The sequence below is a fragment of the Notothenia rossii genome (assembly GCF_949606895.1).
Source record: "Notothenia rossii genome assembly, chromosome: 6".
In the NCBI taxonomy this organism is placed as follows: Eukaryota; Metazoa; Chordata; class Actinopteri; order Perciformes; family Nototheniidae; genus Notothenia; species Notothenia rossii.
The window spans coordinates 58540162-58553012 of NC_136909.1; the positions used below are offsets into that span (position 1 = coordinate 58540162).

The 12851-nt window shown below is 39.0% G+C and overlaps 1 protein-coding gene across 2 annotated transcripts; it reads left to right on the forward strand.

Annotated features, from left to right (window-relative positions):
* Positions 1-8082: 8082 nt before the first annotated feature.
* On the forward strand, positions 8083-11915 carry LOC307042450 (uncharacterized protein). Of its 2 annotated transcripts, XR_013809124.1 has the most exons (8): positions 8083-8351; positions 8629-8836; positions 8923-9049; positions 9243-9541; positions 9698-9788; positions 9879-9995; positions 10115-10190; positions 10283-10343. XR_013809124.1 is itself a non-coding variant. In XM_079686320.1 (7 exons), the coding sequence occupies exons 2-7, from the start codon at positions 10154-10156 to the stop codon at positions 11781-11783; spliced, it is 918 nt and encodes a 305-aa protein (XP_079542446.1). In that variant the 5' UTR covers positions 9942-9995; positions 10115-10153; the 3' UTR covers positions 11784-11915. The 2 variants fall into 2 exon arrangements, 1 of the variants encoding a protein (XP_079542446.1); XM_079686320.1 differs by lacking the exons at positions 8083-8351; positions 8629-8836; positions 8923-9049; positions 9243-9541; positions 9698-9788 and adding exons at positions 10783-10954; positions 11125-11273; positions 11364-11592; positions 11711-11915 and having other exon boundaries at positions 9942-9995; positions 10283-10540.
* The last annotated feature ends 936 nt before the right edge of the window (positions 11916-12851 follow it).

The following is a 12851-nucleotide window of genomic DNA, read 5'->3' on the forward strand; positions in this document are numbered from 1 at the left end:
GTATATAATGACTATTTTGCACATCCCTTTCAAGATTTCAAGATTTTCTAAGGTTTATTCACAAACGGTGTAGTTATGCAATGAATGAAAAACTTGGGTCGCAGGTTCCTCAATAGTGCATTACAAGACATCTACAGATGTAGCACTTCATTTCAGACTCCAGTTTACAGCTTCCTGCCTACGACCTGCCTCAGACCAGTATAGAGGAATGTTAAGCCCTCCCACTATTTTCCAAGAGGGCGTTGCCAGATTTTCAATTTCAGGTTTTAACCAGGAGATGGCGCTTCATTCACAAATACAGAAAGACAAGTTTCATGGACTTTCAGTTGTGTTTTGAAGAGCATTTGAACACATCAATATTTTTGATCAACTAAAGTATATCTAATCTTGTAATTCAATAATATATAGTCTTTATATATTAAATAATCATAATTATAATTTAAATGTTTACATTACACTTCTTTATTTGTTATGCTCATACTTTTACCTTTACAATCGTTTGCTTTAATATGCAGTATATTTTTTGTATATTTTTGTGTTTGCTTCCTCCTGCTCCCTTTCGGACGCATACTGTATGATTTATTATTATTATTAATATGAAGATATTATTAAGATAAGATAAGATGTTACTTTATTGATTGAAGATTTTAGTTTAGAATGCGCTGTCCCACGGTAATTCAGAAGGCTCACAGGTCACATTCCGACCATTATTTAAAACAATAGGTGCTTTCACACCGTCTAGAGTTTGATTTGCATAGAGGGAGCTCTGTCAGTGTTCGAATTGCCCATTTGCTTTCGGGGAGCCCTATTTTTCAGAGCACATCCTGCTACTAAATATGTCACACGCACGCTCTGTTGACTGGCGCAGCAGCGCGGATGCGATCAATTGCTATAAAAACACTCTTCTCATACAGACGGTGTCACTATGCCGGCGGATGTGGCCGTTGTTGAGGCCTCTCCCTCGGTATGGAGCTGTCAAGCTCGACCCTAACGCCGCTTACAGCCGGCCAACTAAAAGTTGTTTTCCGTTCACGTTGTCATTTTTAGACTCCTTCGCTTCTTTGCTTGTGAATCCAAAAGCTGTGACGCTTGGCTGTTTTCGTTTTGCCATATTTTTTATTTCAAAGCCGGAGTTAAAAAAATATCAATATGAACATTTAAAATACCGCGCCGGCATCACCGCCATAACCATAGCAGCGTAAGTAAGAATGCAGCGCTGCCACGTACAGATGGCAACACCCAGACATATTCACAAATATAAAACAAATATTCAGAAACTGTAATGAACAATAACTATTATTTATTTCAAGAACTGTTATTTACAGAAACTCAACATTTCTAATCTGTATGACACAAATATTCACGATTGTTTTGGGCTCCCCCTATTTATCTCAAAGTCGGCCTTCAGGGGAGCTCCCTCCCTCTTCGGGGGAGCCAAGCTCCCCTGGCTCCCCCCCATTTCGAACAGTGTCTGTGGCTGAATGGCCAGCGATTAGGTGCGGCGCATTTATCATAGGTGATCAGAGCTAACTGCCTGCCGTCAGATTTCATTTAAAAAACAGATCTGATTTTAAGACTATTTCTGCGCTCATAAAGAATGATAAGAATAAGAATAATGCGTATTGAACTGGTTTCATTAATTAGTCAGTTTATTTAACACTAAAACCGCCAATCGGGTCAATTTGTGTGATGTGTGTTGTTTGTGTGCAATGTAACTTTTTTTCAATAAAATATTAAAATCTCCCGGTCCGTGACTTTTCCTGAAAGTGTGTTATGTAGCACCCTATGTTGTTAAAAATTGCATTCTAAAAGCGGGATTTGACGGGTTTAGGTAGGCCTATACAAAAACCTCTGGCGGTTCTAGTGTTAAGGTAATATGTACAGTAGAAGCCCTTTTTTTATCAGTAACGAATTTAGCAGTTGAACATGAAAGTCAACTAACTGAGGGTCACTTGCAATTACAGTGTTGTGTCTAACTGTAAGCTTGTCACTCAGAGTAACCTACCGTTAATTTAGCTGCTGGAGAAGAAAGATCAAGGGGGGAGGGGGGCAGAGAGCTGTGGTTGATGGGCCATTAGTTGTGTAAATACACATCTGAGAGCTGCCGTTTCATTCAGACTGTTTAAAAAACTGTAACAACGGACTATTTTTCTTAGCGGATGCATGTCAATTTAAATCAATACATACAACTATTTTTTAAATCAATACATACAACTATTTTTTAAATCAATAAAAACATTTTCTAAATCCATAAAAGCATTTCAATTAATATTGGGAGTCATGTCGTTACTTTGTTGAGAATGTGGCCGTGTAATAAGCGGGATAATTTGCAGCGACTTGTTTCTTATGGGGAAAATAACACCCGTCATGTGTGTGTAGAGGTGTGTGTGGTTAAAACACTTTCATGAAGTGAAGGAATGTCCTTCTATAAAACAGCTGTGGGCAGCAGTGAGTGTCACGGACATGAATTAATAGATCAAGGCAGACTGGTGCACACACACTCCTGTCCTGCCAGGCGACACGCCCGTTCTAAGCCGTGTCCCTCACTCACATCCCAAGCATCCCCGAAAAGTGTATTATGTTGTTACATCTCAGATGTTATGTTTCAGTTGTGCTCTGTCTATGTTCAGTGATGCAAACTTGTCACCTTTCGGCGAAATTCGCCGTTTTGAATCCAAAATAAGTCGTTTGTGTGATTCATGTAGATCTGCAATACAAATATTTTTGGGGTATGGGGGGGGCTGGGACCCGGAGTAATCTGCGGCCGTGAGCTGTTATGTGCCATCATGACACGCATGGTGTTCTTTTTTTATATATTATAATGAAGTGCGTGTTGTGTGCTCGAGTCTTCCTGCCTGTCGGCTCTGCTCATGGATGTATAATAAGGCTCTGCTGCTCCGAGATGATGGTCTGGCTTCAGCAGCTACATTACCTACGGGTGCGTTCGTTAATATTAACTGCGGGTCCGGAGTCCCTGTGGCACAGACTGGACCGCTGGTGAACAGCTGTTAGAACGGGCCGTTCAGGTGTTCAGAGCAGAGCTCCCTGTCGGAGCGGCAGACCGTGATGTGAACTGAAAAGTTTTTCTGTGGCAATATTATTTAAGGAATCGTTGAACTAGCTAGCTAGCATACATTGTCACTATCTGCTAACGTTAGCTTTAGCCTTCTATTTCTAATAGTTTTTTTCATAGGCTATAAACAGAGGTGGTATAAGTATATATATATATTGTACTTGAGTAAAAGTAGAAGTACTCAGATATTTTTCTTGAGTAAAAGTAGAAGTACTCAGATCTTGCACTTGAGTAAAAGTAGAAGCACACAGATCTTGTACTAGAGTAAACGTAGAAGTACTCAGATCTTGTACTTGAGTAAAAGTAGAAGCACTCAGGTCTTGTACTTGAGTAAAAGTAGAAGCACACAGATCTTGTACTAGAGTAAAAGTAGAAGTACTCAGGTCTTGTACTTGAGTAAAAGTAGAAGTACTCAGATCTTGTACTTGAGTAAAAGTAATAGTCCCAGAGTGTAGAAATACTCTGTTACAGTAAAAGTCCTGCATTCAAAATGTTCCTCAAGTAAAAGTAGAAAAGTATTCTCATCAAAATATAGTGAAAGTAGCGACAGTAAAAGTAGTCATTGTGCAGATTGGTTCATTTCAGAATAATAGATATGATATGTTTTATAATGATTGATCATGAAAGTGTTCTCAAAGCTGGTAAAGGTGCAGCTAATTTGAATGACTTTGTATACTGCAGGGTAGCTTGTGGATTTACTCCAGGTGGAACTAAAGTCGGAATTAACACTTGATTATATTTCACATCATTCATCCACATCTGTAAAGTAACTAAATGTATTACATACATGGAGTGGAGGAAAAGTACAGCATGTACCTCTGAACTGTAGTGGAGTAGAAGAACAAATTAGCAAAACATTGAAATACTTAAATAAAGTACAAGTATCTCAAAATTGTGCCCAAGTATAGTACTTGTTGAGTTTATGAACTTAGTTACTTTACACCATGTGGCTATAAAGATAGAAACACTAAGCCTTGCACAGAGGCATGAAAATACATTTTCAAAATGCTCAAAAGTGCTGCCAAAATTATAAACTGACTGCTACACAATTTAAAATAAATGCTTTTATATATTTCTATTAGATGTGACTCTTTGGCGTTTCTGTTATTATTAACACTGCTGCTTTAGTTGTTCTGACTGCTAAAATCTTTTGTTATTCCGTGGGGTGGGGTAATAAAAACATCTCAGGTCAGTAACACTCAAAGCTAAATGTGCAATACCATGTTCAGCTATGTTACTATGTATAATGTTATTGTTGTTACATCAGAAGATGTACATATTGGAATGATTTCTTAACTTACAGTAGGCTATTTTTTACAATGTGTTTTGGAAGGATTTATTAAATTACTATGAATATTGTCATTGTTGAAGGCTTTTAGAGAACTGTGAACTATAAGCCTGAATTACATAACATTTTATACCTAAAAACATAAAAGCCACAATAAATAAATCACAATTATTCTAGTTCTTTTTACCTCCCGTATTGCTTTCAACCCACCAGCTTTTATGGTGTTGTTACGTCGTTAACTGTAAGCTTGTCACATACAGTCTATGGTCACTCAGAGTAACCTACAGTTAATTTAGCTGCTGGAGAAGAAAGATCAGGGGGGGAGGGGGGAGAGAGCTGTGGTTGATGGTCCATTAGTTGTGTAAATACACAGCTGAGAGCTGCCGTTTCATTCACACTGTTTAAAAAACGGTAACAACGGACTATTTTTCTTAGCGGATGCATTTAAATTTAAATCAATACATAAAACTATTTTTTAAATCAATAAAAACATTTTCTAAATCCTTAAAAGCATTTAAATTAATATTGGGAGTCATGTCGTTACTTTGTTGAGAATGTGGCCATGTAATAAGCAGGATAATTTGCAGCGACTTGTTCCTTATGGGGAAAATAACACCCTTCATGCAGATGAGGATCCCTCCGCTACACTTTGGGATCCTGATCGACCGACGAAGCTCCATTAAAATATACATGTTTTTGGTGAATTACTGAGTTTAGGCACGTTAATAACGTTTTAATGAAGTTGAATACAGTATATTCATATGTGTCAGTGATTTCATGTCAATTCGGTGAACATAAATGATCGTGGTGAAGATGATGATTAAATTAGGATTAAAAATCGAGAGCCGGGCTGCATTTCCTCCTGTTCGTTTTTTTCGAAAAACAAAATTATTTTGTTAAATAACAACATGGTGATGTTTTGTAAATGATTACATGTCTCTTATTTAGCACAGTAGTATGATATCCGTGACATATGGATCTTAACAAAGTTCCGCTGTACATCCAGCGTACTGTATCTGACTTTATTTCACATGAGCTCCAGTGTGGAATCCCACTGCACCCCCTGGTGGATCAATGATCAATTGCAGCTGGCTTCATTATAATTACATTTATCTACCACGGGGACGGTCTCAAGTCAAGCTGGAGGTTTTCCCTTGAGCGAGGGCAGATCACGTACCAATGACGGCCCTCGCGTTTCAAACTGTCTGAAATGAATCGCTACATCTGTGTCAATATTTGTGCATACCTCCAGCAATGTTAATTATGTTGAAGCACTTATTTTAACTGATATTATACATATGTATTATACTCTTATAGGATGTATATAGATATTTCATCTTCGGCCTTATCAGGTATTGAACAATCAATAAATAAAGAACACAGAATTATTAAATATAAAACACAGAATTTGTGTGATTATACTAAATGATTTACAAATAAACACCACTGCATATTTACAACTGTTACACATGCTGATGTAACACAAATGTTTCCAACTTGGGATCAATAAAGTATATCTTATCTTAAGATGATCGATGGTTACTGCCATATTTGCTAAATTTGCCTCTGAACCTTGAAAAGTGCATGTTTTAGGCTTATAAATTAATGTAATGTAATGTAATGTTATCAATTAACAAAAGGAGGGGTCATAAACATAATAACAGCTGTTAAATAAAGCTCTTCTGACCTTAGCTGGCATGTGTGTATATATATTAATGCTGCCCATTATGGGCACAAGCAATTTTCACCCATTTATTAATTATATGTTTTAAATTTGAGTGTTTGCTATCCCCTAAACCTCCAGGGGTGTACACAGTATACTGGCAACTTCTTATTATGGGAAATACGAATACGTCTTTTAAAACTACAACTCCCAGTAGAGACGTGCCATAGATAGAGAACATGTTGCGAAAAACACAATATCGATAGCAGCGTCCCTAGCAACAAGTAACAAGTAGTTAATAATAATAAAAGACATTAAGAAAAAGGCATTTTAAACAGTCATTAAAAAGCAACACAATATACCTGCATTGCATTACTCTAAACGTGTAATAACGTGTTTTAACCAGTCGGTGGTTTGGGTTAAAAAGCTGTCAAGTTTACAATGTTAACAAAATAAAATATACTGCTGTTTCTGGTTTAGTTTACAACTGATATATTTAGTTATTGTTTTGATATTTGTAACACAAAAGTGATGGAAAAAACCCACAGCAACACAGAAAAGATGGTCTTAACATGACCCAGCGGTCTAGTAGTTAATAAAAAACAATAATATCAAAAGAAAATATTACTACTAACTTTATTGTGAAATTCAAACTGAACGGTAAATGAATAGTTTCCGGTCTATTCTGAGCCCGATCTCTGTAGATAAATAAAAATAATAAATAAACTACGACAGATGTGTAATATAATGAATGCAGAAGAACCATTTATTACAATGCATTCATGTGATGACTTTCAAAGAGTAAAGCACTGTTGAATAAAGTATGATTTTATCTTTTACGAAACATTTTTTTTTATATGGAATGCAGTTGGAGGTCAACCAATCACAGAGCTTGAGGACTAATCACAGGGTTTGTCAAACAGAGCACATGGTGTAGTCCTAAACGATAGCCGGGGATTCTGGGTAGTGTATTGTCTTCTGCCATCCTTTACTCCGAAAAAATATTTGTTTCTCCGAATCGAAGGGGAAAAATACAAAAGCATTGCACACAATTTAAACCAATCAATGTTGTGTAATTAACAAGGATAATCTGGTGGTTTTTAGTCGATGAGTAGTGCAGATATCACTGTTAAATAAATCGACAGTAAGGGGAATACTTACTTCCGGGTGTACAATTCTCCGTTATCCAATGGGAATGGACGCTCACATTGCCTTTAAAGAGCATCTTGCGGGTTTTTATTTTGTCTACATTTATGCTTAAACTTGCTTGAAAATTACAATTAAAAAAGTGAATGCAGGATTTGATATGTTTCACGAGACATAAGCGCAGAAATTCAGAGGGAAAGGAGCAATTTTGAGCTCTGCTCTTAAAAACGGCTTTTTTTAAGGGCATACGTCAAACGCGTCATATTACATCACACAGGGGACACATCTCCGCTCTCTGACCGCGGGTATAGTAGAGTTGCGTTGAGTAGAGCGGTTGTGTTTTAAGGAGCTGGTATTTTTCTGTAGTTTTACATTGTATTTCACCATTTGTAATCATGGTGCAGTATTGTGTTTGTGCAGGTTGCACAAATACCAGCCTGTCAGGACATCGAGTCCACTATTTCCCTAACAGGAAAAGAAAGCTAGCTAGCTTTCGGTCCTGGGTTTGTTTTGTGCAGACAAAGAGACGGGACTTCAATGCTGCGTCTGTGACGAAAAACGTGGTCGTTTGTGGTGCTCATTTTCGACCGGAGGATTATGAGTCAAGTGATGTGATGGAGTGCAGTATGGGATATCGAAGCCAGGACCGTGTGAGGCTGATAGCTAGTGCGGTTCCGTCAATACACACAGCTCCGGCAGCAGCAGCAGCAGGCTGGAGTGATAGCGGGGGAGCGTCGGTCTGAGATTCAGCAAAACGAAAACATGAACTGTGCACCGTAAGTATTGTTTTTCTAACGTTTGCTAACTTCCAAATTAGTCAGTATAATGATTTCAATAATGACAAACAACATGTGTTTAGTATTTATTGTTGTAAGTTAATGTTGCTAGCTTTTTAAACCCACTTGCTAAGTCATAATGGATAATGTTAGCTAGAATTGGCGTGGGGACTTTATTTGCATATCTAAAGGCGCAGTTGCTATTTATTTTCATGTGTAATCATGTGTTTCATGTGTGTGTTTTCAAGACTTTGGGAGACAACAGTACTGCAGATTCACCTACAGCCAGTGATGCTGGGCTTATAGACCCAGAGCAAGAGGTCGTCTCTCCACTGGTTCCTCAGCCAACATCTGTACTTCACTGCGGCTCACAGTGTATCCTCAGACCTTTCCATCGTTCATCAGGTAAATGTAACAAAGAAGTAGCGCGCCCATTTTACATCAAAACGCGGTAAAGACTCTGCATAGTTTTAAAAACATATTAGAAAAACATCTCAGTATGATGCAAGCTGTTACAACTCCAAGACTTGCTATGACCTCAATAATTAACATATAAATGAATTAAAACATCTCAGCCCGAATGTCAACAAAACCTGAACATAAGCTTTATAAAGGTAGATTGTATGGCAGGGCTGTTGTGTATGGCAGGCACAATTATATAATATATATCTTTTTATCCTAGCTGTCCAGGTACAGCCCAGGATGGTCAGTGTGGGGTGTCAGACAGAATCTCCACTGCCCAGTCCTGCACACAGTGATGATGAGTCATCTTCTGTAACCATGGACCACCCTGGGGATATGCCATGGAGCTCAGAGGAGGAAATGATGAGCGAGTCGTCTGACAAGGAACCATCAAAAGAGCCACTGCAGCGAACTAATGTTGATCTCAAGTAAGGCTTCTTTTAATTTTAGATGATGTGTACTGTATTACCAAATTGTGTCGGTCAGAAATAACAAGTGTTTTTTTTTTGTTCAGTGCTGCTGACAAGTTCATTGTGTGCCAAACCCAGCTGATGTCCTTGTTCACCATTTGCCCTTCCTGTTGTGGGGAAACCCAGGGTAATGTGGAGCAGCAAGAGGGAACGTATATAAAGATAAAACAAGTAAGAGGATATGTGTGAATTCCACTGATGTAAAAATAAAGGTTGTATCATAACCTGTATGTACATTTTTGTTTTATTTAATTTTTATGTTTTATCAATTCACTGTGTCTATACTTCATTAGTTTTATGGTATAATAGATTTTTGACTGACTAAGAGTTGTACTGGCAATGTTCTGCTTTTCACATCTCTTAGTTAGGTGCAGCATGTGGGTATGAGCGTTTTTGGCAGAACCAGCCAATGCTGTACAGAAACATGCCAGCCTGCAACCTGTTACTGAGTGGGGCCATCCACTTTTCAGGTTGCATGGCTACCCAGACAATACGGATGTTGAAACTGTTAGGGCTTCAGTGCATCAGTGTCGGCACCTTCTTCCGCCATCAACGCCTGTACACAATCCCTACTATCATGCAGGCCTGGCAAACTGAGCAGGCTGGGATCATCCGAGAACTGAAGGAGATGGGGGGTGGGCTAATCCTCTCTGGTGACTGCAGGTAGAACACTTCAGCTTGTATTATTGATATCAAAAAGAGATCAAAACAATATTTAAAGAAAATTCATTTAGTTTTATCCAAAGCAACTTACAATAACTGCATTGCATTGTTTTTTGGGCTTTAACGTCTGAATTAAACTGTTTTTGACACTCATAGGTCAGACTCTCCTGGCCATTGTGCCAAATATGGCACCTACTTCTTGATCGAGGACAGAATAAACAAGGTTTTGGATCTTCAACTTGTCCAGGTAAGTTAACATTATCAGTCACACAAATCAGATGTGCTTTCGTCTGATGTGACACGGTTAGTGATATGACTGCATAATGTTGTTTTACAGAGCTCAGAGGTCCCAAGCAGCACCTGGTGTGAACTAGGGGGTCTGAAACGCAGCATTGACTTCCTTAAGGAGCAACGCATGCAAGTTTCAGCCCTTATTACGGACTGAAATCGCCAGGTAAAGACACACAAGAACGAACAGACATATGTACACACAAAGATTCTTGGCGCACCATATTAACAGCAAAAAATGCATTTTCTTACTAGTTAATTAAGTTGTTGTGTTTCACTCTTTAGGTTGCCAAGTGGGTGCGGGAGGAGTTGTGTCCAGGAGGAATGACTCATTTCTTTGATATCTGGCATATTGGTAAAAGTATGTATCTTGATGTTGGTAGGTTTGATGAGGCTGAAATTTGTTTATAATTACATTTTCTTTTTTAACATTTTGTTTCTGTTGTGAAACAGGTCTAGGGAAAGCTTTGGATGCTGCTGCAAAGGAGAGGGAGTGTGAGGACCTGAAGCTGTGGAGGCCAGCCATCATCAATCACCTGTACTGGACTGCAGCTTCCACTCCTGATGGAGATCCAGATGTGATGGAAGCCAAGTGGCAAAGTATGGTGAATCATGTTCAAGACATACATGAACACGGCACTCCTGCATTTCCCTGCTGTGCACATCCACCTCTGGAGGGAGAAGCAAGGGACAAGGAGTTGCTGGAACCAGGTAACGTACTCTGTACACTGTGTTGCTGAAACATCTTAGTCGTCCAAGTGCTTGTTGGTGCTTAGTTTATTTTGGTTCCAGAGCACTCCATCAATATATAACCCAAAGTGTGCTAACACATTAACAAGGCGTTATATAAATAACACCTGATAGTATCACACAATCGTGCTTTATCAGTGTAGGTAATACATGCATATGTAGACAATTCTAGTAACATCAGAACAAAATATGTGTTTGTACAGGAACAACTGCAGCCATTAAACTGGAGAGGGTGACTTTGAGAACAGCATTGGTGAAGGATATCCGGAAGTTGTCTCCACAGCATCAGACCTATTCCCTGGAGGCATTTCACTCCCTCATCCTCCACTTTGCACCAAAGCACACTGGGTTCTCCTTCCTTGGGATGTACAGCAGGTAAATATGATGTGATGGTGAAATAATGTGTACGGCTTAGGGATGTTAATAATTAACCATTTAACCGTTAACGAACAATACGAAGTTTAACCGACTAATGCTATCAGTTAAACAGTTTATTCACATATGTACAAACAACTTGTGAACTGCATAATCTTCTTTTTCTACAGGCTTCTTATGGCAGCCCTGCACTTTAACCACAATAGCAGCAGAGAGGTTGCTCGAACCAGTGATGGTGAGGTGCGTTATGCAGTTCGCTACCCAAGGTTCTGCAAAGGTGGCTGGGTAGTTCGCCCTATCAAGGAGAAGCCATCATACGGTTAGCTGTTTTACTCGGTCCCTAAATATTATTTATTGTGTGATGCATCTATAATATCACTGAATGTGATCACTTGTTTCCTTCCTTCAGCATACGCTGCAGCCCTGATGGAGTCTCTGAGAGAGGGCTACTCCAGGTCACCAGAGACTCTACGAGAGAGCAGTGCAGTCTTGTCCTCCACTGCCCCTGCCCCCCTTTCCACTTCCTGCCAGGAGATCGCCAAGGATGAGGCAGTTGGCCTTTATCTGGCACGGCATTCCCGGTTTAACACAGGAAATTTGTGTGAAACCAGCAGATTCTGTGGTTCACAGTTTTCAGGGTAAGATTATTCTAAATTAACATTTGTTTATTTGTTAGATAAAACCTGGTAAGAGATTTTGATGGTGCAAAAATCAATATTAATATATAATAACAATATTTTCTTTCTCTCTTCATAGGATATGTTGGGACAAGTCCCAAAGCTTGCCGCTGTATTTACTCCCTCCATATGACAGGAGGGAGCCTCGTTGAGCTGCGATAATAATATTAAATAAATAATTCCATATTCATAAATGAAATGATATGCAAATACAATTTTCTTGGCTGTGGACTTGTACTCTACATAATTATGTTGAGGTCATGGTAATCTAATTCAATAAACAATAACTGCAATGATAGCATTTTCTGACTCGTAAAATGATTGGATATGGTGTAATTTGTTAAATGATTCTGTGTTGAAAAATGTATATCTTTAACAACTGCGTTGGTGTATTAGGGCGGGCCATACTATTCTTTTTTTTGTAAATCGATCGAGAGGAGTGTTCAAATAACGTATTTTGGTGGTTATTAATGAAAAGACTATCTACAGTGATGCAAATTAGTCGCTTTTCGGCGCCTCCCGCTTTTTTAACGCTGATTTGGGTGACTTGTGTAATTCGCGGAGAACCGAAGAGTTTTCGTTTTGGGGGTGGGGGGGGTCCGTCCGTCCTTCAGTCCGACTAACGGACAACTTTTCACTTCAAAAAAGAAGAAGAAATCTAGACCGCAAAATAATTAAACAAGCGAGTGCCTGTTTTTCCTGGCCAAGGGCAGGTTCCTTGAACACAACACGAGCGTAACGTGTCTTCACGTGGTATACGTCTCGTCGGAAAGGAGTGTAGACTAGAGTGCTGACGGAGAGCACCGGAACGCCGCTCCAGCTCTTCAAATATTGCAGTACCCATAAGGAGCCGTACACACCGCAGTGTTTGCGTGGCTTTCTTTAGTTGTAAGCACAGTGGCGATCTGTTGTTATTAGCATCTGGTTAGCTAGCTATGCTAACGAATTTAAAGAGCTTTTCTACAACCAGGTGGAAGAGAGCTCTCTCCTGAGAGGCTCAAATAACCTCAGCTCAGTGAGGTTAGGCACACCTTGATATGATCATTATAATTATTAATGAGACATTAGAGTCTAAATGAAAAACAGGTATAAAATGCAATATGACAGTAACAAAAAAGTTGTTAAAAATAACAAGAATAGAGTTTAAAAGGGGAGTGATTTGTAAAATATCCCCCAAAAAAAATCTGCTTACAGTTCTGTTTCAAATGGGTGTTGAGATG

What these genes read in the sequence shown, in the direction of transcription:
- LOC307042450 (XM_079686320.1), top strand. Translation starts at nt 10,154, where the DNA reads ATGACTCATTTCTTTGATATCTGGCATATTGGTAAAA. An exon ending in CAAGGAGTTGCTGGAACCAG is followed by an intron (nt 10,541 to 10,782) that starts GTAACGTACTCT and finishes GTGTTTGTACAG; the next exon opens with GAACAACTGCAGCCATTAAA. An exon ending in CAAGGAGAAGCCATCATACG is followed by an intron (nt 11,274 to 11,363) that starts GTTAGCTGTTTT and finishes TCCTTCCTTCAG; the next exon opens with CATACGCTGCAGCCCTGATG.